Source organism: Anolis sagrei, chromosome 2 (assembly GCF_037176765.1).
Source record: "Anolis sagrei isolate rAnoSag1 chromosome 2, rAnoSag1.mat, whole genome shotgun sequence".
In the NCBI taxonomy this organism is placed as follows: Eukaryota; Metazoa; Chordata; class Lepidosauria; order Squamata; family Dactyloidae; genus Anolis; species Anolis sagrei.
In genome coordinates, this window is record NC_090022.1 from 297,067,014 (window position 1) to 297,093,425 (window position 26,412).

Here is a 26,412-nt window from a genome sequence, read left to right on the forward strand (position 1 = left end):
CAAGAGATAGGTTGCAGCTGGGTGTTTCTGGATATAAGGAGCTAGCCTTGGGACTGATCTTCGGGAGAAAAGAATTTGTCTTATTTTGGTCGTAGACGCTGCTGGTTTTCCCCCAGGTTTGTGGATTTTTGGTATCCTGACCTGAACCCTGGAACCTTGAATCTCTGGACTGGCTTTTGACTACGGTATAGACTTTTGATCCCTGGACTTTGCTCACTGAACTCTCGGAGTTTGACCACTGGACTGGACCTTTTGACTACGATGTTATCTTGAACCTGCAACAGTGTTTGCTGTCAGTTTTTGTTTTATATTCTATGGCTGAGTGCTATCTTTATCTTTTAGTTTTGGACTATTAAAACAACCAGACAGTAAGTGCTGCTTTAATTAAATTGTTTGGTTCACCTCTTCCGGAATAACGGCAAAGCCCTGGCATCGCAACATGACCTTTTGGTCAGTAGTGATTTTAATGCAGCTGACTCCCAACCAGCGTCCTGCTCCTCACTTCACTGAGGAGTCTTTTCTTTCACTTTCTATGTCTCCCTCTATGCTTCAGCTTGCAACACGCACAGGACAACCCAGGGGTGAGCCGACCTTGTTGATGGGGCTGCCCACACCTCTTTGGTTACCTCCAAGATCGCAGCTGTCACAATGGGGCAGATGAGAAGGTCTGCCCATCTTCTTTACCACTCTGTGCTGGTATGCGGCAAAGCCACGCCTATCACTACATCTTATTTTCGGGGTATGGCTTATATTGTGTCACGTTGCCAGGGCTCTGCCTTATTGAGGTAGAGATGACTCAAACTCCCAGTTTTATCAAACAGTTTAATTAAAACAGCACTTACTTGCTGGCTTTATGTTTTATGACCAAAGCATAAAACATAATAACACCCAGCCACAGAATAATAAAAACTGATAGCAAAAACAACTCCATAGTCAAAAGGGTCCAGTCCAGTGGCCAAATGCCAAGAGTTCAATAAACAAAGTCCAGGGATCAAGAGTTTATACCGTAGTCAAAAGATTCAAGGTTCCAGGATTCCAAGATTACAGGAGACAGGTCAGGATATCAAAAAATCCTTATATGGACAATGACTCTTAATGGGATGAAATAGATAATGATTTCAATAAAGGAGAGAGAATGTATGTAATTGAAAGGACTAAGGGAAAAATTTGTTTAGGGAAAGTGAGAAAGAAGAGGGGAAGTCGGTTTTAGATATGTGGTGTTTTGATGTGTGGGTTTTTTTGGGGGGGGGGTTTCTTTTATTTTTCTAGGATTGTCTATGTCGTGCACTCATAATGGCAATTGTATGTACATCTGTTGTTTTTGATGTTCCTGTATTGTTTGTGGTTTTGTTTGTTTGTTTGTTTTTTTGCTCTGGCTCTTATTGTAAAATCAATAAAAATTATTTTTTTTAAAAAGGATACCGAAAAATCCAACAGAGGTGGGGGAAAAACCAACAGCATCCACCACCAAAATATAACAGATACTTTTCTCCCAAAAATCAGTCTCAAGGTTAGCTCCTTAAATCCAGTAACACCCAGATGCAACCTATCTCCTACATACTTCCACCCTAATTACTTTCACCCATGAACTCCCACTTACAGATTACCAAATCCTCTAGAACTAATACATTAACCCTTCTATCACCAACCACCATCAACTGCAGAACTTATGACATATTGCGCAAGTGCTTAGAAATCCTGCTATGGATTATTTTATCAGTATGTCTTATTTTCAGGAAAACACAGTAGTAGATTGGGTTGTTGTAGGTTTTTCCGGGCTATATGGCCATGTTCTGGATGCAATTTTTCTCCTGACGTTTTGCCTGCATCTATGGCAAGCATTCTCAGAGGTGGTGAGGATGCTTGCCATAGATGCAGGCGAAAAGTCAGGAGAAAAATTGCCTCCAGAACATGGCCATATAGCTCGGAAAAACCTACAACAACCCAGTGATTCCAGCCATGAAAGCCTTCGACAATACAGTAGTAGATGAATTACCCATATATGGAACTAGTGTAAGTTCCTCTGAAACCAACGAAGGTTGTGCAATTATGATATCTCATGCAATAGTCCAGTATTTCCAGGAGAAAGTCTTCAAACAGAGGTGAGGAAAGCAATCTCTTAATTACTGCAAATCATTCCTCTGACTGCCAAGCCAGCATGTATCAGCCTGTAATTTTCCCCACCAAATTGCTATATAAAGGGGGAAGGGAATAAAGAGGAGGGAATAGGGTCAACCATTTCAAGGCATTTAATTTTGGGGGAAGCCCATCGAAAAGTCATGAAAACAACAAGAGGGGGTTATCAATCCAGTATGTGGCATTTAAGAAACCGAGGGAGGTGGGGAATTGAAAAGAAACAATGACAGATTTTTTAAAAAAAAAAAGAAAGAAAGAAAGGAAAGGAAGAAGGAAAGAAAGAAAGAAAAATAAAAGAAATCCATCAGTGAAAATTGCCCCTGAAAACTTCACAGAATTGTAACGGCTTTCTCTCGCTTAAATTGATTGGTGTAGCAACGTTATGAGATGACTATTAGAATTCATTGCGCGCCACAGAAAGAGCTGAAATGTCAGCAGACTATACAGCAAAAGTAATGGGTCCTGAACTCCTGTTAGTCAAAAATGATTTTGTTTCAAATTAGAAATTGATTTCTTTTGGACACAAGCCCTTTGCCGGCTTCCAACTTTTGTAGCTGAGCCTTGGAAGAGATTAACCTCACTCTCTGTTTGGGTCCCCCTCTGATGATACCCTTTCAAAAGTTTCTTCACAGCCAATGCTCTTTTTAATGTGGCCACGGTCTTAACCAATAACACAAGTTGTTTGTTCCTTGGAGAGCTGCACCACATTTTGCCTTTCTTTCTATTTTTCTGCTGACACAAATCGCAAACTCATTGACAACTTTAAAAGGGAAGGGAAGGGAAGGGAAAGGAGAGGGGGGAAAAAAGGAGGGGAAGGGGAAAAAGCCAGCTCAGAAGTGAAGCAAAGATTATGTTAGGCTCTGCAGTGAAGCATCAGGCTGGACCAATTTGTTTCCCTTTCCTTTCATGAGAAAGAATGCTTTCTTCCACTCTTTTTAAGTGGGCGCACAAAGCAAAGAGCAGGGAAAGGGGCTACCTATAAAGATGTCCATTTGATAGAAAATACAGGTTTTCAGAGATGGGGGGTATGAAACTTACACCATATAAACCTACATTTCCTCTCCAAAAGGAAAAGTTTATTTTCCTAAGAAGTCAAAAGCATGTTACTTTATACATACATACTACTGGTAGTATTTGAAGGCACAGACGAGTTCATCTGGAATATTCGTAGCACCTTAGAGACCAACTGTTTAAGGAGCTCCATTGGCTACCGTTTATTTTCCGGTCCCAATTCAAGGTGCAGGTGCTTACCTACAAAGCCCTAAACAGTTTGGGACCTGCCTACCTGCGTAACCGCATCTCCGTCTATGAACCCCCGAGCTCTCTTCGTTCATCGGGAGAGGGCCTGCTCGTGACATACATCGCAGGCATGGTTGGTGGGGACGAGGGACGGGGCCTTCTCTGTGGTGGCCCCCCAACTATGTTTTTTTAATTTTTTTATTTAATATCTTTATTGACAGTTTTTTTTATAATACATCATACATCAGGCGTTACTTACTATTATAAGGAAGGGGTGGGGGGGGGGGAGGGGGGTGAACTGGAGTGGGAGTGTGTGGTAGGGATGAGAGAGGTGAGAGGTGAATCCATTTAAAAAACAAAGTTGACTTCCAATCTAGGTTGCGGGGCTATCAAGTTCCTGAGCTTGCCGTTGTTGTGTTTCTTCTTTTCATTGTCACCTTCGCTTCACTATTCTGGTAGGGATATGTTTTTCCTTTCTTTTAGGAACTTCCTTAGGGGGTGCCAATCTATCTTGTTTTTCTTGCTCTTGTCAACTACTAGGTTTGCTAGAGTGTCAGATTCCATCAGATCTCTGACCTTGAGTAGCCAGGTTTCTATTGTGGGTAGTTCTTTCTTTTTCCACATGCTTGCAATCAGCATTCTTGCTGCAGCCGTCAGATGGTAAAGTAGCTTGTCTTTGTTTTTGTCCAAATTAAAGTCCATCAGATGGAGGAGGTAATACTCCGGTTTGAGTTCGAATTTGATCTGTAGGATTCTTTGTGTTTGCTTGTGTATCTCGAGCCAAAAACTCTTTACTCTTTTGCACTGCCACCAAACGTGGAAGTAGGAACCTAGTTGGTTGCCACATTTCCAACAGTTGTTGTTCGTTTCTTTTTGGAATTTGGCGAGTTTTTGCGGAGTGATGTGCCAGCGAAAAAACATTTTTTTCCAGTTTTCCGTTATATTGGCTGACTTGGCATATTAATTTTTCCCCTCCAGATGTTTTCCCATTCTCTCAGTAGGATGGAGTGTGGTCCCCCAACTTTGGAACACCCTCCCCAAAGACATCAGACAGGCCCCCACATTGGCAGTCTTTAGGAAGAATTTGAAGACCTGGCCATTCTGATGTGCCTTTCCAGAATAGGAAACTCCAGCAAGCACTTTATTAGAGTCCCAGAAGCACTTTATCAGAACTTTAAGATTCTCTGCACATTGCACTTCCTTGAAATCCGATAGACCACCTGTCACACCCAGCACTTTTTAATCTGTACCATTACTTTGGCCCGGCCCTGTTTTTATTTTATTGTGTTATGTTGTTTTACTGTTATTGCTTTAATGCTTTGATTTGCTTTGTATTGTATTTGTTATGCTATTGTGTTGATGAGGCCTTGAGCTTTGTAAGCCGCATCGAGTCCTTCGGGAGATGCTAGCGGGGTACAAATAAAGTTAATAATAATAAATAATAATAATAACTTTTAAACTGAGGCTGGATGGCCATCTGTCAGGGGTGATTTGAATGCAATATTCCTGCTTCTTGGCAGAATGGGGTTGGACTGGATGGCCCATGAGGTCTCTTCCAACTGATTCTATGATTGTATGATTCTGTAACTGAAGGGAACGAAGCTGGTAGCAAGATCCGTCAAAGACATATATATACGGTTCCGTCCCAGCGTACCTGTCCGAACGTATCACCTTCTACATTCCACCTAGGAGTTTAGGATCTTCTGGAGAGGCCCTGCTCTTGACTCCGCCCTTGTCACAAATGCGGTTGGTGGAGACGAGGGACAGGGCCTTCTCGGTGGTGGCCCCTCACCTGTGGAATTCACTCCCCGGGGAAATTAGGTCATCTTCATCTCTCCTCTCCTTTAGAAGGAAATTAAAAACGTGGATGTGGACCAGGCCTTCGGGTAATCTATGCAGACTTTGACGATGACAATGAAGACAATTGCTATGGAAACTGATTACGGTCAAGTTTAATGGAGTCTACAGAACCACCAGACTGGTGTTCCTTTTTAAGTAGATTTTATTGTATTAATGTTTTAACTATTCATAATTAATTGTTTTTGATATGTATTTTATTGTGTTTACTTGTAGGCATCAAATATGTGCCGGCTGGAAGGCGCCCTGAGTCCCCCCCCCCCCCCAGGGGGTTGAAAAGGACGGGGTAAAAATACCCGAAATAAATATAGCTCCACTGGCTGCCTATCAGCTTCCGAGCACAATTCAAAGTGCTGGCTTTGACCTAGAAAGCCCTTATGGTTCTGGCCCAGTTTACCTGTCTGAATGTATCTCCCACTACAAGCCACCTAGGACCTTAAGATCGTCTGGAGGGGGCTGATCTCACACACCCCACCATTGTAATTGCGCTTGGTGGGGATGAGAGACAGGGCCTTCTCTGTGGTGGCTCTTCGGCTATGGAATTCCTTCCCAAATGAAATCAGATCTGCTCCATTTCTCCTGTCCTTCCAAAAAATATATAAATAAATAAAAGAGTGAAATCCTGGCTCTGGCTTTGCAGACTAGACTGACTTGCTGGCAAAGCTACAATTTTAATGGACTATAATGGACTGCTTTTAGGATGACGACTGAATTCGGCGATGTGTTTTAACATTTTAATATTGCTTTTATACTGTTTTTATTATATTATGTATATTTATGATTTTCTTATTGTGGGCACTGTGCTGTGCTGGTTGTTGGCCACCCTGAGTCCCTCTGTGGAGGTGAGATAGGACGGGATATAAATGCCCTAAACAAATAATAAATAAATAAATAAATAAATAAATAAATATAACCCAGAATATCAAGGCAGAAAATCCCACATTATCTTATTTGAACTGGGTTATCTGAGTCCACACTGCCATATATTCCAGTTCAAAGCAGAAAATATGGGATTTTATTCAGCTGTGTGGAAGGAGCCCGAGTCTATTTGCATCTGAGGATGCAAAATCAGCCTATGAAAGCTTATGCTATCAACTTCATCCTCTCAGCTACTTTCGAAAGTGCAATGAATTGTTGGTGTGTGCCTTCAAGTCTTATGGCCTCATGAAGGTGATGGCAACTTAGGGATGTCTTGGCAAGATTTGCTCAGAGAGGGTTTGCTACTGTGCGGCTTGACCGAGAAGGTTCCTATGGTTGAGCAGGGATTTGGATCCTGATCTCCTGGAGTTCTAGTCCAACATTCAAAATACTACACTATGCTGGTTCACAACCATCTCATTACCATTGTACGTTCCTTTCCACCAGTACAATATGGCACTAGCAAAAATGGACTGACGATTTATTGGTGGACCTTCAGTATTCACCCAAACACCTAATAACTGCTGGAATTGTGGATAAGAACAGGCTACCACCGGGATTGTGGCGCAGCTGGCTGAGTGTCAGCTGCATTAAGATCACTCTGACCAAAAAGGTCATGAGTTCGAAGCCAGCCCGGGTTGGAGTGGGTTTCCAACCAATTGTGTGTAGCCTGTTGTCAACCTTTGCAACCCGAAAGACAGTTGTATCTGTCAAGTAGGAAAATAAGGTACCACCTTAAAGTGTGGGGAGGCTAAATTAACTGATTTATGAGGCCATAAAGAAAAGCTCCAGCAAAGAATTCCAGCGGGGAAGCATGCGGGGAATGTGGAAGTGCTTCATCAGCGTCACAGATGGACGATGAAAGCGACAGCTCCCCTGGCGGCCAGAAAAAGTTAATAGCCTCTGTGTATGTCTGTATATGTTTGTATGTCAAAAATTGGCATTGAATGTTTGCCACATATGTGTACACTGTAATTCGCCCTGAGTCCCCTGCGGGGTGAGAAGGGCAGAATATAAAAGCTATAAATAAATAAATAAATGTTGCATGCACAATGCTTTGGTTGACCAATGGGTCTTTGTCCTTCCTTCCTGGCCTCATCAAGCCAGAATTGTATGATGGTTGAGTGTTAGAATCTAGGGAAACAGGGTTGAAATTGTGCCATGTAAGCCACTGGACGATGTGGGCAAGATATTCTCCCTGCCTGAGAATCTAATGGCAATCTTATCTAAACAAATCTGAGCTACAAGACCCTGTGATAGTCTGCCTTGGAAATCAGAAAGAATGTTAATGTTCTGCTTGTGTGTTGGAAGAATGCCATTATCCTAGCATTGGGAAGCTCTGGTGACCAAGTTGGTGGGCCCTTGGGAATTTTTCGATTCAGATAATTTTAGAAATAACAAGATCTACAGAGGCCTCAAAATCAAGAAATCAAGGTGGAGGAGCCCTGACTTCTTCCACTACCTCTCCTGCACTAAAATTTGCTGTGAAGACTTTCTGAAGCAGATTTATGGGAAGTCCTCGCTTTGCAAGGGAGAAGAGTTCTTTCCACACACTGATTCCACTCTGCTGATGAAAGTCACTGGATGCAACCCAATGATTGAGAATCCTTTAACCGTTGAGGCGTAAGTAATCTGTGCTCAGAGATTATTAGCATGCCCTCTTGCTCTGCAAACCGAGGGTCAAAATAGATGTGATGTTAATTGCAGAGAAGCAATTTTTGTTTCACAAATGGTTCAGGAAGCCTGAAGAGCCCTAGGACGAGGTGGGGAGATGCTGTTATTTACTCACTCCCATACTTCCAACAAAGCACATATCTGCTAAACTGATGTTTGCGTGCCAAAGGGCAACTCTACTGGCAGCAACAGGGCTTTCTCTTGAAATGCAAATGTTTATTATTATTTCTAAATTTGATGCCCACACTACTTCCCCTATCAAAGTATATCTCAAATGCTAAACAATAAGTGGTTTGGGTGGGTGGGAGGGAGGGGAATAAAACTTTTTCCATTCCAAAACATTTGACCATCAATTAAAACATTCAGAACCAGAGACTCAAATTACAATTTTCAGACTGGGCAGGAATCACTTTGGAAATGCCTAGTTGAAGAGATGGATCTTAAAGTACACCACAGTTGGCTCTGCCTAGATATCAGGGATGTGGGCATTCCAAAATGTGGGGGGCTACCATGGAAAAGGCCCATTTTTGTGTAACCGTCAGGTGACGATCTGAGACGAGATGTTCAAGGCACATTTCTGCAAACACAATCTGAATCACAGTCCCTTCTGTTACCTGTGAAGTCTGCTTTAAAAGAAAAACTGGCTACTAAGGTGTACATCAAATGGGAGTCGGACTTCAAAAGCCTTCAAGAAAAGCAGTTCCTGTGAACTATCTTGTCCTGTGCTGTGAGTAGGTTGGGCTGAAAGCAGTGCTGAGTCCTAGTGGATCCTTTGGAGTGTTGCGTTTGCCTTCCTGCTCAGTTTCTGGGCTTTTGCGAATGCATCTCCCTTACGAACCACTGCGGAAATTAAGATCTTATGGGGAGGCCCTGCTCTTGGTCCCACCACCATCACAGGCACGTTTTGCGGGGACAAGAGACAGGACCTTCTCAGTGGTGGCCCCCTGGTTATGGAACTCCCTTCCTGGCAATATTAGTTCAGCCCTCTCCCTCCTGTCCTTCAGAAGGATGGTGAAGACCTGGCTGTGGGACAAATCCTTTGGGGCAGTGCAACGAGGCAAAATGGTATCCTGAGATGGGTTTTAAGAACTTTTGATGTGGATATAGGTGATTTTCGTGTTTTTTTATATATATATTTATGGTTTTACGTCCTGGCATTGAATGTTTACCATATATATGTTGTGCTCTGCCTTGAGTCCCCTGTGGGATGAGAAGGGCAGAATATAAATGTTTTAAATAAATAAATAAATAAATAAATAAATAATCAAAACTTGTGTCTCACACAGGGGATACAGTACGGCTGATATTAGTCCTACCCAATACTAATACCAACTATGAAAGAGGAATGCAGCCGTCAATCCCACTACTTTCTGGAGAGACCCCAAATTTCCCGATGCAATTGCCAGCACTCCCTTTCCATGCAGAGCTGGGCATGCCCCATAGTATACAAAGCAGGGGTCTCACCCACCAACCATAGTGAGCAGCACCAAGACATAAGAGTCTTGGTGAGAGGAGAGGTCAACATGAAAGGAGTCTTTGGGGGCTGAAAGGGGGTCCCAGGGGAACCAGGGCAGGTGAGAAGAATGGCTTACCTCTCCGCGGCCTGACAGCTTCCTTCTTCGTATGGTCCCAAAGGGCTTCTGCTTCTGCCTGGACACCGAAGCCGACACTCTTCTTCCCCGAGCTGTTTCCTCCGCTGCTCCCTGGTGCTTTACTGACTCTCCCGGATGCTGGAGTTTTTGAAAAACACCCTTCGCAGTTGAGCCTTGGGGAACTGAGAGAGGAGAACGGATGTCAGGCTTTGCACGCTGCTTTTTGCTCCACTAATGAGGAAACTCTTGATTACCATACTTAGGATGGAAATGCATTAAAATATCTTTGAGCCCCAATAAAGTAGTCCTCACATCTTCTGGAAAAGAATGATTATCTATCGATCATCTTCATGCTTACTTTCCAGTCCTGGGATGCAAGTTTGCTTATGCACATTCAAACAGAGAACATGGCCATACAGCCTGAAACACTCACAGCAACCCACATTAAAACAAATACAGCTTAACATTCATCTCATGCAAAAGCTAAAAACGTAATTGAAAAGAAATAATCACAGTTGAAACCATAACCATTAAAACAGAAAACCCAATAAATACAGGCAATGCAACATATTATGAAATGCCCTTTTCCCCAAGCAGAGTCCTCAAACTTATTACAAATATTCCAAAAAAGGTGATTTCCATAGAAAGTAAGAATGCATTTGAATATAGCATTTATAACATATTTAGCCTCATGGACATACTTCCCCATCTATACTCTAAGACAAATTTTATCAGTAAAAGAAAGATTTCTTTCTGGCACATGATACAGTCATGTTCAGTGGTTATTCCTGAGGATCACAACCAGATACAGTGACGACATCTGCCCTTGCGCTGTGCTACTCTGCTGCTGAGTATGCATGCCCAGTGTGGAACACATCTCACCACACTAAAACAGTGGATGTGGCTCTTAATGAGACATGCCGCATTATCACGGGGTGTCTGCACCCTACACCACTGGAGAAGTTACACTGTTTATCCGGTATTGCACCGTCTGACATTTACCAGGAAGTAGCAGCCAATAAGAACCAAGGCAGTAACATTGTTTTATTGACCCTCTAGCCCATCCCCTGTTCGGATATCAACCAGCATGCCAACGCCTTAAATCAAGAAACAGCTTCCTAAGATCTTGAAGGAAATGAAGGAAACGCTGAGCAGCATTCCGTGGACACAGATACTAAAAGACAAGGGAGCTACGGATGGATGGGAACTTCTCAAGAGTGAAATACTCAAGGCGCAATTGCAAACCGTGCCAACAAAGAGAAAAAATAGGACAAGTGCAAAGAAGCCAGAATGGATGTCCAAAGAACTTCTAACTGTGCTAAGACACAAAAGAGACATGCACAAGAAGTGGAAAAAGGGAGAAATCACCAAAGAAGAATTCAAACAAATGGCCAACACCTGTAGGGAAAAGGTCCGCAAAGCTAAAGCAAAAAACGAGCTCAGACTTGCCAGGGACATTAAAAACAATAAAAAGGGCTTCTATTCTTATGTCAGTAGAAAAAGGAAAAACAAGGAGGCGATAGGACCTCTTCGAGGAGAAGATGGGGCAATGCTGACAGGGGATAGGGAAAAGGCAGAACTACTTAATGCCTTCTTTGCCTCGGTCTTCTCACAAAAAGAGAGTCTTCAACCTCAGCAAGATGGAGTGGATGAGGGATTGGAGGACATCCAACCCCAAATTGGGAAAGAAGTCGTCCAGGAATACCTGGCCGCTCTTAATGAGTTCAAGTCCCCAGGACCAGATCAACTACACCCAAGAGTATTGAAGGAACTAGCGGAAGTCATTTCGGAACCATTGGCAATCATCTTTGAGAGTTCTTGGAGAACGGGAGAAGTTCCAGCAGATTGGAGGAGGGCCAATGTGGTCCCAATCTTCAAGAAGGGAAAAAAGGACGACCCAAACAACTACCGTCCGGTCAGCCTCACGTCGATACCGGGCAAGATTCTGGAAAAGATTGTTAAGGAAGTGGTCTGCAAACACTTAGAAACAAATGCAGTCATCGCTAATAGTCAACATGGATTTATCAAAAACAAGTCATGCCAGACTAATCTGATCTCTTTCTTCGATAGAGCTACAAGCTGGGTAGATGCGGGGAATGCCGTGGATGTAGCGTACCTGGATTTCAGTAAGGCCTTCGACAAGGTCCCCCATGACCTTCTGGCAAGGAAACTAGTCCAATGTGGGCTAGGCAAAACTACGGTGAGGTGGATCTGTAATTGGTTAAGTGGACGAACACAGAGAGTGCTCACTAATGCTTCCTCTTCATCTTGGAAAGAAGTGACGAGCGGAGTGCCGCAGGGTTCCGTCCTGGGCCCGGTCCTGTTCAACATCTTTATTAATGACTTAGATGAAGGGCTAGAAGGCATGATCATCAAGTTTGCAGACGACACCAAATTGGGAGGGATAGCCAATAGTCCAGAGGACAGGAGCAGAATTCAAAACGATCTTGACAGATTAGAGAGATGGGCCAAAACTAACAAAATGAAGTTCAACAGTGACAAATGCAAGATACTCCACTTTGGCAGAAAAAATGAGATGCAAAGATACAGAATGGGGGACGCCTGGCTCGAGAGCAGTACGTGTGAAAAAGATCTTGGAGTCCTCGTGGACAACAAGTTAAACATGAGCCAACAATGTGATGTGGCGGCAAAAAAAGCCAATGGGATTTTGGCCTGCATCAATAGGAGCATAGTGTCTAGATCTAAGGAAGTAATGCTACCCCTCTATTCTGCTTTGGTTAGACCACATCTGGAATATTGTGTCCAATTCTGGGCACCACAATTCAAGAGAGATATTGACAAGCTGGAAAGTGTCCAGAGGAGGGCGACTAAAATGATCAAGGGTCTGGAGAACAAGCCCTATGAGGAGCGGCTTAGGGAACTGGGCATGTTTAGCCTGAAGAAGAGAAGGCTGAGAGGAGATATGATAGCCATGTATAAATATGTGAGAGGAAGCCACAGGGAGGAGGGAGCTAGCTTGTTTTCTGCTTCCTTGGAGACTAGGACACGGAACAATGGCTTCAAACTACAAGAAAGGAGATTCCATCTGAACATTAGGAAGAACTTCCTGACTGTGAGAGCCGTCCAGCAGTGGAACTCTCTGTCCCGGAGTGTGGTGGAGGCTCCTTCTTTGGAAGCTTTTAAACAGAGGCTGGATGGCCATCTGTCAGGGGTGATTTGAATGCAATATTCCTGCTTCTTGGCAGGGGGTTGGACTGGATGGCCCATGAGGTCTCTTCCAACTCTTTGATTCTATGATTCTATGATCTACAGAGATCCAGGAACACCTCAGTAAGCAAGAGTCCAAAAGTGACAGGCTAAAACTTAGAACCTCAAGCCATGGTTGATACTAAATGAGAGACTCCCTCCTGGGCACATAGAATTCTGGGCAACTTGGAAGGCGCTGAACAAACTGCGCTCTGGCACCACGAGATGCAGAGCCAACCTAAAAAATGTTGTTGATATCATTATTATTTCAATGGGTTTGTGCTTGGAATATCCTAAAGAACAGGAGAAGGAGGAGGAAGAGGAGGAGGAGGAAGGGGAGGAGAAGGAGGAGAAGGAGGAGGAGGAGGAGGAGGAGGAAGGAGGAGGAAGAGGAAGGAGGAGGAGGAGGAGGAGGAGAAGGAGAAGGAGAAGAAGGAGAAAAGGAGGAGGAGAAGGAGAACTTTATTTTGATACTCCGCCTCCATCTCCGCGAAGGGACTTGGGGCGGTTTACATGGGGCCGAGCCCAAAACAACATACAGTTAAAACGAGGCACATAAAATATTAAAACAGCATAAAAGCAACATCATAAACAGTAATAAAACAAACATCATAAGCAACAACCAGAAATGCTTCTAGTCTCATTTGGGGCTGGGGGGGGGGGGGGTAGTGTGCAACAAGTTAGAGAATAGGCTGGTCAATAATGTGGATAGAACATATAGCAGCACAGGAATAGAGCAGTTAGGACAGGATCGTTTAAACTTAAAAACACAGGAATCAGATACTGCACTTGATTTTAGGCCATGGTTAGGCATCATCTGTCAAAGGAGTCGTCAATCACATGCACAACGGAACATCCATGTCTTTAGTTCCTTATGGAATGTGGATAGGGAGGGTGCTAGCCTGATCTCCCTGGGGAGGGAGTTCCAGAGATGAGGGGCCACCACCAAGAATGCCCTTTTCCTCGTCCCCACCAACTGCGCCTGAGACAGGGGTGGGAGCGAGAGAAGAGCCTCCCCAGAAGATCTTAAAGACTGTGTGGGCTCATAGGGGAAGATATGGTCACAAAGATAGGCAGGTCCTGAGCAATTTAGAGCTTTATAGATGTAGTTTCCGAACCAAGTGGCCAGCTACTGGTCAAAGAACATTTAGTATAATGCCAAGTTTTTACACTTCGTGTTTTTAAAATACATTACAACGGTACCCTTGGTTCGCTTCTGATATGATAAATAAATAAGTGGCTATTCCTTTCTTGTTGGCTCATTTATAATATATTAATTTTGTATTTAAGAAATCTTTGGCAAGCCCAAAATAGCGATTAGCCCTGAAATGGGATTAACTTGGCCATCAATACAAGCATGCATTTATTTATTTGTGGCGCACCAATAGTGTAAAAAAAAAAAGAAAAAGAAAAAGAAAAAAGAATGAGCTTGTTTCCAGCCTTTAAAGACTTCCTTCCCAGATCACATCAGCACCCCACTTAGCCACCCTGACTGCACACTAATTCTGAATACTAGAAACAGAATAGTGTTCAATAATGCAAAACACTTACCATACAATATTAAGAGGAACAAATACTGGAGGGAGGATTGGGTTTTGAAAAATCTATTACATGATTAAAAAATGCAGATGAGGGCCCCAAATAACACAATCCTATTAATGAGAGTGTGTGGGTGTATATGTCGTCGAGTCTCCAGTCTGCCCATACACTTGTCCTGGCTGAAAGCACACTGCCGCTTCTATGTCACCACCAACGAGCAGCCCCTTCGCAGAGTGTGACGTCGCCAACAAGCCAGGAACTGCAGGTTGGTGGTGACACAATGGAGGAGGAGGAGGCTCCCTTTGAGTTGTGGACAGTGAATCATCATCATCATCATCATCATCATCATCATCATCATCATCCAGAATGTGTCCAGAGGAGGGCAACTGAGGGTCTGGAGAACAAGCCCTACGACGAGCAGCTTAAAGAGCTGGGCATGTTTAGCCTTCAGAAGAGAAGGCTGAGAGGAGACATGATGGCCATGTATCAAGATGTGAGGGGAAGTCATAGGGAGGAGGGAGCAGGCTTGTTTTCTGCTGCCTTGGAGACTAGGACGCAATGGAGCAATGGCTTCAAACAACTGTAAAGGAGATTCCATCTGAACATGAGGAAGAACTTCCTGACTTTGAGAGCTGTTCAGCAGTGGAAGTCTCTGCCCTGGCCTGTGGTGGAGACTTCTTCTTTGGAGGCTTTGAAACAGAGGCTGGATAGCCACCTGACAGGGGTTCTTTGAATGTGATTTCCCTGCTTCTTGGCAGAATGGGGTTGGACTGGGTGGCTCTAGGATTCTATAATCATCAGGTTGGATCCTGTCTGATTCAGATTCCCAGTCCTCAAGAACTTCGCGGTCATGTGGCCAGCATGACTGCACAGAGCCACTTCCCACCGAAGCAGTGCCTATTGATCTACTCACATTTGCATGTTTTCAAACTGCTAGGTTGGCAGAAGCTGGGGCTAACAATGGGAGTTCACCCCATCCTGTGGATCTGAACCACCGATTTTCTGGTCAGCAAGTTCTGCAGCTTAGCGTTTTAACCTGCTGCGCCACTGTGGCCCAGTATAGAATTGGGAAAAACCTTTGTACCTAAATAAAAGAGACCTCTCCAAGTCATCAAATTAATTAAACTATTTATATACTTCATGCCCAGTGTGGAACACATCTTACCATACTAAAACAGTGGGTGTGGCTCTTAATGAGACATGCCACATTATGCACTCTACACCACTGGAGAAATTACACTGTTTAGCCGGTATTGCCCCACCTGACATCTGCCGTGAAGTAGCAGGCAATGATGAAAGGACCAAGGCAATGACCTCTCCAGCACATCCCCTGTTCGGATATCATCCAGCACGCCAACGCCTTAAATCAAGAAATAGTTTTCTAAGATCTATAGAGAAACTTGCAGGAACACCTCAGCAAGTGAGAGTCCAAAAGTGGCAGGCTCAAACCCAGCACCTCAATCAGTGGCTGATATCAAATGAGAAACTCCCTCCTGGGCACACAAAAAACTGGGCAACTTGGAAGGCACTGAACAGACTGCGCTCTGGCACCACGAGATGCAGAGCCAACCTCAAGAAATGGGGCCTCAAAGTGGAGTCCACGACATGCAAGTGTGGAGAAGAGCAAACCACAGACCACCTATTACAATGCAACATGCACAATGGGGGACCTCCTTATAGCAACACCAGAGGCACTCCAAGTGGCCAGCAGTACTGGTCCAAGGACATTTAATAGAATGCCAAGTTTTTAAACTTTGTGTTTTCTCAAAGACACTGGTTTGCTCCTGATATGATAAATAAATAATGCTATCCTGTGATCTTGGGTGGTGTGCAATAAAACTAACCTGACAAATCTAAAATAGTGTAGCATATTAAACAAGTTAAGTTAAAAAGTTAGATTAAAACAGGTTGAAATAGGTTTTAAAGGGTGCAGAGAAGGTCCAAAACATAGAAGAATTCCCCACCCATCCCCTGTCGAGGATGTTCGGAGCATTTGGGGGGGGGGGGGCAAAGGGGATATGCAAGTGGGAAACAATGCAGCCCTCAACCCTGGATAATTGCTGAACTAAAGGGATAAAGGCTTACTGGAAATCCTAACCTATTTTCTAGGGAAACGAATCAGGCCCTATGCAATGCAAAAAATTAAAAAAATATTGCCATCCCTCTGAAAATACCAAAGGCCTTCTCTTTCACCCAGGAGTTTCAGCACAATTAGCATCGTTTAAAAGATCTTTAAGAAGTCATTGGTTATTTTGGTCCTTTCTGGATTTCGAGGATAAAGCTTTAATTAGAATTGATGGTCCTGTTTTCTGAAGAGGGCGACCTTTGACTCGCAAAATTAGTGGGAGGAAGTTACTTTGCTGGAACACTCAAATGGCTTCTCTTGACAAGGCAAGGTTACCTCTAGGATGGAATATTGCTTTCAGGGTTGAGTAGCAATACAAGTGCCAGAGAGAGGGGGAAAAATTAAATTGCTAATTTTAAAAGACAGGATGGAAAAGAAATAAAAAAAGGCACAGCGCAGCGAGCACCGCTAACAAGGCCTTGGGGTCTGACCCTTCGGCTCTTAATGTGCGCAAAAGCCTGAAGGACCAGAAGTTAAGAAAGGAAAGGATTAATCTCGAGTGCGGGTTTCAAGGGCGTCAGCGCTGTAGCGCCTCCAGATATGAGGAAGTCTTATCTCTGAGAGAACAAGGATTTGCCCGGGGTGGAGAGAACAAGCCCCCCGTCACCAACACCGTCCCATTCTCTTTTGGGAATGTCTTGGCTGGCTTTGAGGCACATCGCTCCTTCTAACCCTTAGTAGTAATTCATGGAGATGCCAAAATCCATGTTCAACCTCCTCAAATTGTTGGAAGTGCCTTGGTCAATTTGATATTCCAACCTCTTTCTTTCTGTATTGTCGAAGGCTTTCATAGCCGGAATCACCAGGTTGTTGTAGGTTTTTTCGGGCTATATGGCCATGGTCTAGAGGTATTCTCTCCTGACGTTTCGCCTGCATCGATGGCAAGCATCCTCAGAGGTAGTGAGGTCTGTTGGGACTAGGAAAATGGGTTTATATTTCTTTCTTTCTTTTTTAAAAATGATTTTTATTAGTGAATTTTAGTTACAAAGTGAAAATAGAATAAAAAAAGTAGAGGAAAAAGTGGGGCTAGAATTGTGAGGTTGGTAGTGGGGTAAAGGGGGTATCTCCCAGGCAGAGGCGGCCCTAGGTAATTCAACGGTAAACAAACAGTATTTTGGCACGCCCCCGCCCCCAACCAATCACTGATATATATTTTCTGTTTGTCGTGGGAGTTCTGTGTGCCATATTTGGTTCAATTCCATCATTGGTGGAGTTCAGAATGCCCTTTGATTGTAGCTGAACTATACATCCCAGTAACTACAACTCGCATATGTCAAAGTCTATTTTCCCCCAAGAGCGCCTCAAGAGCGCCCCTGGGCAAAATCAACTATATTGCAAATGCTTACTTTGCGTAATGGGTTGAACCGCCCCTGCTCCCAGGTATCTAAAATCTGGAAAAGGGTCTACAGGAAGTTCAATGGGAACAAGGTGGTGGGGGTTGGGGGGATTGAAGAGTTTAACTCCCCATCTTTTCAACTGTCGTCTTCGTCATTCTTCACTTTCCTACTTTCTAATTTTAATCTACTTTCTCCATTTCTAATCACTCATGTAGAGACATTTATTACTTATACAAGGGTTGAATGAAAAGTAATGCCTCCGCCTTCATAACTCCTCAACAGATAGCAGTACTGGTCTACGGTAGGTACTGGCTTGTTCAGCAGACTTTCCTCTACAGTTCCACTTTGGTGGGAAGTCTTAGTATTGAATGGTTGTGCTGTTAAAGCATGAAGTATGGAACCTTCCGCAGACAGTCGGTCAATGCAACTTAAGCAACATGTAGTCATTGAATTCTTGACAGCATAAGGTGTCACCTCAAAGGAGATGCATTAGAGAATGCAAGCTGTTTATGGTGATTTTGTTGATGTGAGTACTGTGTGCCGTTGGGTAAGTTTAAAGATTGTGAGGTGGGAACATCTGACTTGCATGACAAACAAAGAGTTGGACATCCTGTAGCAGCAACCACTGAGTTTCACAAGCAAAAGGTTGACAGATTGATTCAGGATGATCGTCGTATCACTCAGAGAGAAATTTCAAGCATAATCGGCATTTCATAAGAACATGTGGGTCACATTATTGCTTTGCTTGGCTATCGGAAGATCTGTGCATGATGGGTTGCAGAAACAGAGTGTCAACTTCTTCCGTGACAGCTTCAGAAAACTTGTTCCTCATTGGCAGAAATGTATCCAATTGTCTGGTGATTATGTCGAAAAGTGAAGAGTAGTAGTTAAAGAGAACATTCTAAGGATTATTTCTGCATTTGATTTATTAAAATATTCTCATCCAAACCCAAGTAACGAAAGTGGAGGTATTACTTTTCATTCAACCCTCGTATATCTTCTTATATGTCTGCTATCAATGTTATATTTTCTTGATTCATATAGTCTTTAATTAGTGACCAGTCCATTGCTTTTCTCTTTTTATACTGGTTAGTATTCATCATTTGTGTTAGGGTATCCATATTCATTATGTCCATAATTTTCAAAATCCATTGTTTTTTCATTGATACTTCTTTTGTCCTCCAATGACATGCATAGCTTATTCTAACTGCTGTCACCAAGTAGTTAGAGAGTTTTTCTTTATTTGCTTCCACTCCCGGCTCTATTATTCCCAAAAGGAAGTATTCTGGCTTGAACTGTAAGCTTATTCTTAACATCTATTGAATCTCTTCCTGAATGCCTTTCCAATAGTTTTTGGCTATTTGGCAGGTCCACCACATATGATAGAAGAAGCCCACTTGTTTGTCACATTTCCAACATTTATCTCTTTCTTTTAAAGCATTTTTTCCAATCCCAACGTTTTCAGGGATCCTTTGATTATTCTCTCTTAACCATTTTCCTAACTGATGGGATGTTTTGGTACTCCAGAGTCCTACTGTGCTGAGAATATACACAAAGCTAAACCCAAAGCTTCAGTTCAACCACTTCCAGAGGTTGAACGGAAGTCCTAGCAATTCAGCCACCTGAAATGCAAACTATACCCCGCCCCCCGCCCCAAAAACCGAGAAAAAATCAGTTAAGACAAAAGTTATCTTAACAACATTACTGACAAAAATCACTCAGTGAAGCTGCTACTTGTTGAGCAAAACATCTTGTTATGTGTCTTAACACCATTTCTGACTTACGATGGCCAAAGCCAAACCTATCACTGGCTTTCTTGGCAGGCTATGTTCACAATGTTTTCCTCTTTTCCTTTTAGGCTGAGAACGTATGATTTATCCAAGGGCAGTCAGTGGGTTTCCAGCACTAAGTGTGGATTTGAAATTTTGTTTCTCAGAGTCTAAATCCAACGTACTTACTTTGGTGATCCCTCGTAGTCCGAGGATGATGGTCCTCCAAGAATGGTATCCTGGGAGTGGGTCCGTAGGTGGCTATGGAGCCCTCTTCTTGATCTGCATCTTCTCCTGCAGTGAGGGCATTGGTTTCCAGGTGGAAGGCGGTTCCAGTCAGGGTTGGCTTGATGCGCCTTCCTCTTGGCATGTTTCTCTCTCTCACCCTCCATTCGTGCCTCTTCAAATTCTGCAGCACTGCTGGTCACAGCTGACCGCCAACTGGAGCGCTCAAGGGCCAGGGCTTCCCAGTTCTCAGTGTTTATGCCAGAGTTTTTAAGGTTGGCTTTGAGCCCATCTTTAAATCTTTTTTCCTGTCCTCCAACATTCTGTTTTCCGTTCTTGAGTTCGGTGTAGAGCAACTGCTTTGGGAGATGGTGGTCAGGCATCTGGACAACGCGGCTGATCCAGAGAAGCTGATGGCGGAGTACCATCGCTTCAATGCTGGTGGCCTTTGCTTCTCCCAGCACACTGACGTTTGTCTGCCGGTCTTCCCAAGAGATTTGTAGGATTTTCCGGAGGCAGCGCTAATGGAATTGTTCCAGGAGTTGCATATGATATCTGTAGACTGTCCACATCTCGCAGGCGTATAGCAGAGTTGGGAAGACAGTAGCTTTATGAACAAGCACCTTGGTATCCCTACAGATGTCCCGGTCCTCAAACATTCATTCGGAATCCAACACACAAACCACCAAAGTGGGTCCTTGGTATCTACTAAAATTTGATTCCACTAAGGTTTGATATCCACCTGTGGACACCAACATCCATAGAATCTCATGTCCCATTATATAAAGTGTTATATTGAAATGATGTCCTTTACATCAAATGGAAACATCAAGTGTTATTTTTGGAGACAAAGGGAAGATTTTCAAGCCTGGACAGTTGAACCCATGGATACAGAATCTGCAGGTACAGAGGGCAGCCTGTATACCATTTCACTTTGGAGTCCAGTGGAAGATTACCTTGAAATGTAAAGAACAGCTTCAGAGAGGCATTGAAAAAAAAGACTTCCAAACAGACACCTCGCCAGAGGCTATGGAGGCCTCACCGCTGTTACTATTTACATAATAAGAAAAGTAAAATGTTCATGTCAATTGCATCCGCACCGTTAACATCATGTCTAATTTGGTCCTCAAACCAATTAGTAAAAGCTTTGCAGAACAAAATGACCTTCTGCGTGTTCCCTTGAAATGCAATGGAGTTTCAGAGATCAATCTCTGTGGAGACAGTTCCAGAGAATTATGCTGGGTGACTGTTGTCTTCACACACACACACATACATGCACACCAGTAGCTGAACTGAAGGGTGCCAAAGAACACAATCCTTTCCCAGTTTTATTCAGCTTCTATATATAATGTCCATGATGGGAATGATGATTGGGGATATAAGGCAAAACATCATTATTATGTTAACATAAGAAAGGTGTCTCGTTGGCTATGCTCATTCCTTTTTCACAAAACATCTAAATGGGAGAGGTACGACGTGCTTTGAATCTGTGCCTGGAAACAAACATGAATTGGATGCAGGTCAATAAACAAGGCTAGATCCTGGTAGAAAAAGCAACAGTTAGCACACAGTTCTGGAAATTTGGACAGACAGGGGTAGCTCAGAAATACTGCGTTTCTCTGACGCAACAACTGCATAGTGCCGCTATCAACCAGAGATTTCAAAGACTTGAATGACCATTCCCAATGGCACTTGGTGTGCCAACTATGCCTGTTCTACAATAGGAATTAAATCAAAATCCCTAATTTCAGGGCATTATCTACACAAACCTGATACACGCACTCTACACACTCTAGCAATGTAAGCAATTCTGAACTAGCTCATTGGCCTCTCTTTTAAAACAGAGACCTTCCAGTTTGGGGGATTGATGGACCAACTCAAAGTCTTGTGAGGTGTCCAAAGGCTGTCCACACAAACTGGCTGCGATGCCAGGAATAGTCAGACACAAAACACACACACTCATGTATATGTTAACTAGAAAGGAGGCTCCATGTAACATTTCAATGAGTTGAACAACCATTCTCACAGGTTTCCAATTCATTGTGCTTGCTTTGTTTGGTTTCGTTTCGCCAGAAAAAGGTCTTTCACTAAATTTAGAGAAACCAAGGGCCACAAAAAAAAGGGAGGGGGAATGCGGTCCCACGTCTGTACTTTGCCCATCCTGATGTCAAGGAATAAAACTTAATATGGGAGGAAGCTAGGAAAACGCTCTGACCTATGGCTTTGTAAGTCCCTTGACCTGTCAGAGCAGACAAAATGGCCATAGAATCATAGATTTATAGATTTAGAAGCAACCTCATGGGCCATCCCGTCCAACCCCCTGCAAGAAGCAGGAAAATCACATTCAAAGCATCCAGCCTGGCAACATTTGCCACTGGGAAGGCATCTCTTTTAGTTTCCATCCTTTGGTGGCTAGCCCAAGACAGACGTACATCCCTTACAGAAATATTCCCACCCATACCAATGCAAAGAGTAGTGTTCTATTTGTATATATTTGTTTGTATATCTTGCCTTTCTCCCCAAATGGAAACAATTTCAGAAGCCTTTTGTGCAAGATGACGACAAATTTTGCAAAGTTTTCAGTTTTCCCCCTATTTTTCTGGACTTGTGAAAAATTTGATTGTGAAAAAAAAAATATTTTGTACAAAATAGATTTCTCTCCCCCCCCCCCTCGCTCAATTTTGTTTTCTTAGGCCAATAAACTATTTATGTAAAAAAGTATTGAAATATAATGTTTTGTTGTTGTTGTTGTTGTTGTTGGTCATTTTCTTGGTGGAGTATCTCAATGTCTTATCTATCTTTCCCCTATGAACTGGTGTGGGCTCTAAGATCTGCCGGGGAGGCCCTCCTCTCATTTCCACCACCATCACAAGCATGGCTGGTGGGGACGAGGGAGAGGGCCTTCTTGGTGGTGGCCCCTCAACTTTGGAACGCCCTCTCCAGGAAGATTAGGTTTTTTACAGGGATTTGAAAACCTGGTTGTTCCAGAAAGCTTTTGAGAATAGATAGTCCTTAGGTTGGTAGATAGTACTTTATTTTGCACTTCATTCATGCCCTGGTCCTATGGTATGCTATTTGCACTATCATTGCCCAGCCCTTATATAGTTTGGTCATGCCCATCTTAAAAATCTGGTCACTGGTATATGTTGAACGTGGTCTGATAGGAGCTCTAATGCAATCTGTTTTATTCTGTTACGTTTAGTGTGTATTATCTTGGTTGTTGTATTTCACAATGCTCCTTTTTAAGTAGTAGTAGTAGTAGTAGTAGTAGTAGTAACAACAACAACAACAACAATAAACTATTTGTATTCTGCCCTATTTTCCTGAGGGGACTCAGGGCGGATTCCAACATAACAATGGGAAACATTCAATGCCCACATAAAACACATGATCCTAACATAAAATCCCAGAAAAACATATAAAAGAAAAGAAAAACATATAAAAGTAACATTAAAATCTATCATCAAATTAAAAACCTAGCACCAGTAAATTAGATTTGGCACCAATAAATTAAACTACATATAGTCAAACAAAATTCTATAATAACATAAATCTAAACAAAACATCCAAAATGTGTTTTATTTTATGAATTGTTTTGCTTTTATGTTTTATGGACATTCTCACATGTAAGCTGCCCCGAGTCCCTTTGGGGAGATAGAATCATAGAATCAAAGAGTTGGAAGAGACCTCATGGGCCATCCAGTCCAACCCCATTCTGCCAAGAAGCAGGAATATTGCATTCAAATCACCCCTGACAGATGGTCATCCAGCCTCTGTTTAAAAGCTTCCAAAGAAGGAGCCTCCACCACACTCCAGGGCAGAGAGTTCCACTGCTGAACAGCTCTCACAGTCAGGAAGTTCTTCCTCATGTTCAGATGGAATCTCCTTTCTTGTAGTTTGAAGCCATTGTTTTGCTCCAGGGAAGCAGAAAACAAGCTTGCTCCCTCCTCCCTGTGACTTCCTCTCACATATTTATACATGGCTATCATATCTCCTCTCAGCCTTCTCTCCTTCAGGCTAAACATGCCCAGCTCCTTAAGCCGCTTCTCATAGGGCTTGTTCTCCAGACCCTTGATCATTTTAGTCGCCCTCCTCTGGACACATTCCAGCTTGTCAATATCTCTCTTGAATTGTGGCACCCAGAATTGGACACAATATTCCAGGTGTGGCCTAACCAAAGCAGAATAGAGGGTAGCATGACTTCCCTAGATCTAGACACTAGACTCCTATTGATGGCAGGGTATAAAAATAAAGTTGTCATTGCTGTTGCTGTTGTTGTTTATTCGTTCAGTCGCTTCCAACTCTTTGTGACCTCATGACCAGCCCATGCCAGAGTTTCCTGTCAACCGTGGCCACCCCCAGTTCCTTCAAAGTCAAACCAATCACTTCAAGGATACCATCCATCCATCTTGCCCTTGGTCGTCCCCTCTTCCTTTTTCCTTCCATTTTCCCCAGCATCATTCCCTTCTCTCTGCTTTCCTGTCTCTTCATTATGTGGCCAAAGGACTTATTATGTGCTGAGATCCCTTTTCTCCATGAGGACCAGAACATTTGGGAATATTCTTGATCTTTGTATTCAAAAGATTTTTTTTTTGTCGTGTCAGGGCAACCAGTCAATTATATTACATTTCTAACAGAACAAAGCAAACAAACAGACAAAATACAAAATTTGTGAGTTTGGTAGTTGATTAAATGTCCTTTGACCAGTATCTGGCCACTTGGAGTGCTTCTGGTGTTGCTGCAAGAAGGTCCTCCATGGTGCATGTGGCAGGGCTCAGGCTGCATTGCAGCAGGTGGTCAGTGGTTTGCTCTTCTCCACACTCGCATGTCGAGGATTCCACTTTGTAGCCCCATTTCTCAAGGTTGGCTCTGCATCTTGCGGTGCCAGAGCGCAGTCTGTTCAGCACCCTCCAAGTCGCTGTGTGCCCGGGGGGGGGGGGGGGGAGTCTCTCATTTGGTATCAGCCATTGGTTGAGGTTCTGGGTTTGAGCCTGCCACTTTTGGACTCTCGCTTGCTGAGGTGTTCCAGCGAGTGTCTCTGTAGATCTTAGAAAACTATTTCTTGATTTAAGTCGTTGACGTGCTGGCTGATACCCAAACAGGGGATGAGCTCGAGATGTCTCTGCCTTGGTCCTTTCGCTATTGGCTGCCACTTCCCGGCGGATGTCAGGTGGTGCAATACCGGCTAAGCAGTGTAATTTCTCCAGTGGTGTGGGGTGCAGACACCCTGTGATAATGCGGCATGTCTCATTAAGAGCCACATCCACTGTTTTAGTGTGGTGAGATGTGTTCCACACTGGGCATGCATAGCAGAGTAGCACAGCACAAGGGCAGATGTCTTCAATGTATCTGGTTGTGATTCCCAGGTTGTGCCAGTCATCTTTCGTATGATATTGTTCCAAAAGATGAACTGCATAGAGCAACCCTATGGAACAATTCTGGAGCAGACGAATTCCACTTAAAACGACTCCCCACAATAGATTATTTACCTAAACTCTGATCGAACAATGTGGATCATTCAGAACGAGACCTGTGGATGGGTGGTGGCCCACAGACAGATCTCCCTTTTGAGCTGGAACGGCAAATTTGAAAATGCCATTCAGGACCCATTGAACACTTTCTAGGATTTGCATTCCTTAAGAAGTAATGGTTGGGGTGGGGAGAGGAAGAGGGGGGAAAGTTAACCTTTTGTTTTATTGAATTAAAATGCCAGGGAAATGCTGATGTCGTCTTCAGAGACGAAAATACTTTTACCAAGAAGAATAGCTGTCATTTATTAGACACAAAGAACAATTACTTGATAGGATGCTTTCTGACAAAAAGCAGATTGGTATTCTCGTCATAGAAAAAGGCATTGTGGGGGGGGGGGGGGGGGGAAGAGAGAGAGAGAGAGAGAGGGAGAGAGAGAGAGAGAGAGAGAGAACCCCGCACAGACCTCTGAGACTTGAATAATTTAAAGCTGCATTTGGTGCAATTTGAATTTTTCTTTAGGGAGGCAAAGTTAAATACCTTTAATTTGTTCTAATTATTTCAAATTTGCAAGTTAATTATGGCTGATCATTAAATAACAAAAAGGACTATCATCTCCATAGAGTTTTACCTCCTACCCTCTGCATTACTTAAGCTCGATTTTAGTATGCATGAATTAACTTTCTAAATAATCGCACGGTTTGACTAAATGGCTCAGTAAAATGAGCTCTGATCCTCAGAATAAGCATTAATGGACATTAGGAAGGCTACTGGGACCCATGTTGCTTACATTATAAGTATTTTTAATGGGGTCTTATTTACTAATCTTTATATACTGCTCAAGTTAGGGCACTAACACGGCTTCATTAGTCTGCTTTAGTAGAGGGGGAAAAATGTCACTTCTTCAAAACACTGAACCCAACGTCTGCTCAGAGGTGGCGAAATTCGTGTTTAAATTACGGGAAGCCAAGTATGATGGAATTTAACTCGTCCGAGAGAAGCGCGTCCTGATGAATCAATCTAGAATAATGGTCGCCTGGGTCCACAAAGGGGATTTTACGGGACCAGCGATGTGGTACGTGGCTACCCGAGCAGCAAGCCGGAGCCTCTCTTCCCGGCCACAGAGTAGCACTTACCACCGACACTCAAAGCGCCTGCACAGGCCGCCCACTCACCGCTCACTCGGCATTTGGCTGCCTGCCTCCTTCCCAGCCATGAATTCGGAATTTGGAGGCTCACCTTTCATTGAACCCAGATCTCCTCATATATTGTGCAGGGCCGATCGGAGGGACCCAGAGAACATTAAGCCAGCAAAGCGTTTGGAA

General features: G+C 43.4%; 1 protein-coding gene across 4 annotated transcripts in view; it reads right to left on the reverse strand.

Annotated features, from left to right (window-relative positions):
• KIAA1328 (KIAA1328 ortholog) overlaps nt 1-26,412 on the reverse strand; it is a 311,883-nt gene that overhangs the window by 41,163 nt on the left and 244,308 nt on the right. For all 4 annotated transcript variants that reach the window (XM_060761184.2, XM_067464675.1, XM_067464674.1 and 1 more), the window contains one exon: nt 9,417-9,598. In XM_060761184.2, the coding sequence (XP_060617167.2) occupies nt 9,417-9,598 (182 nt within the window). The remainder of the gene's footprint in view (nt 1-9,416; nt 9,599-26,412) is intronic.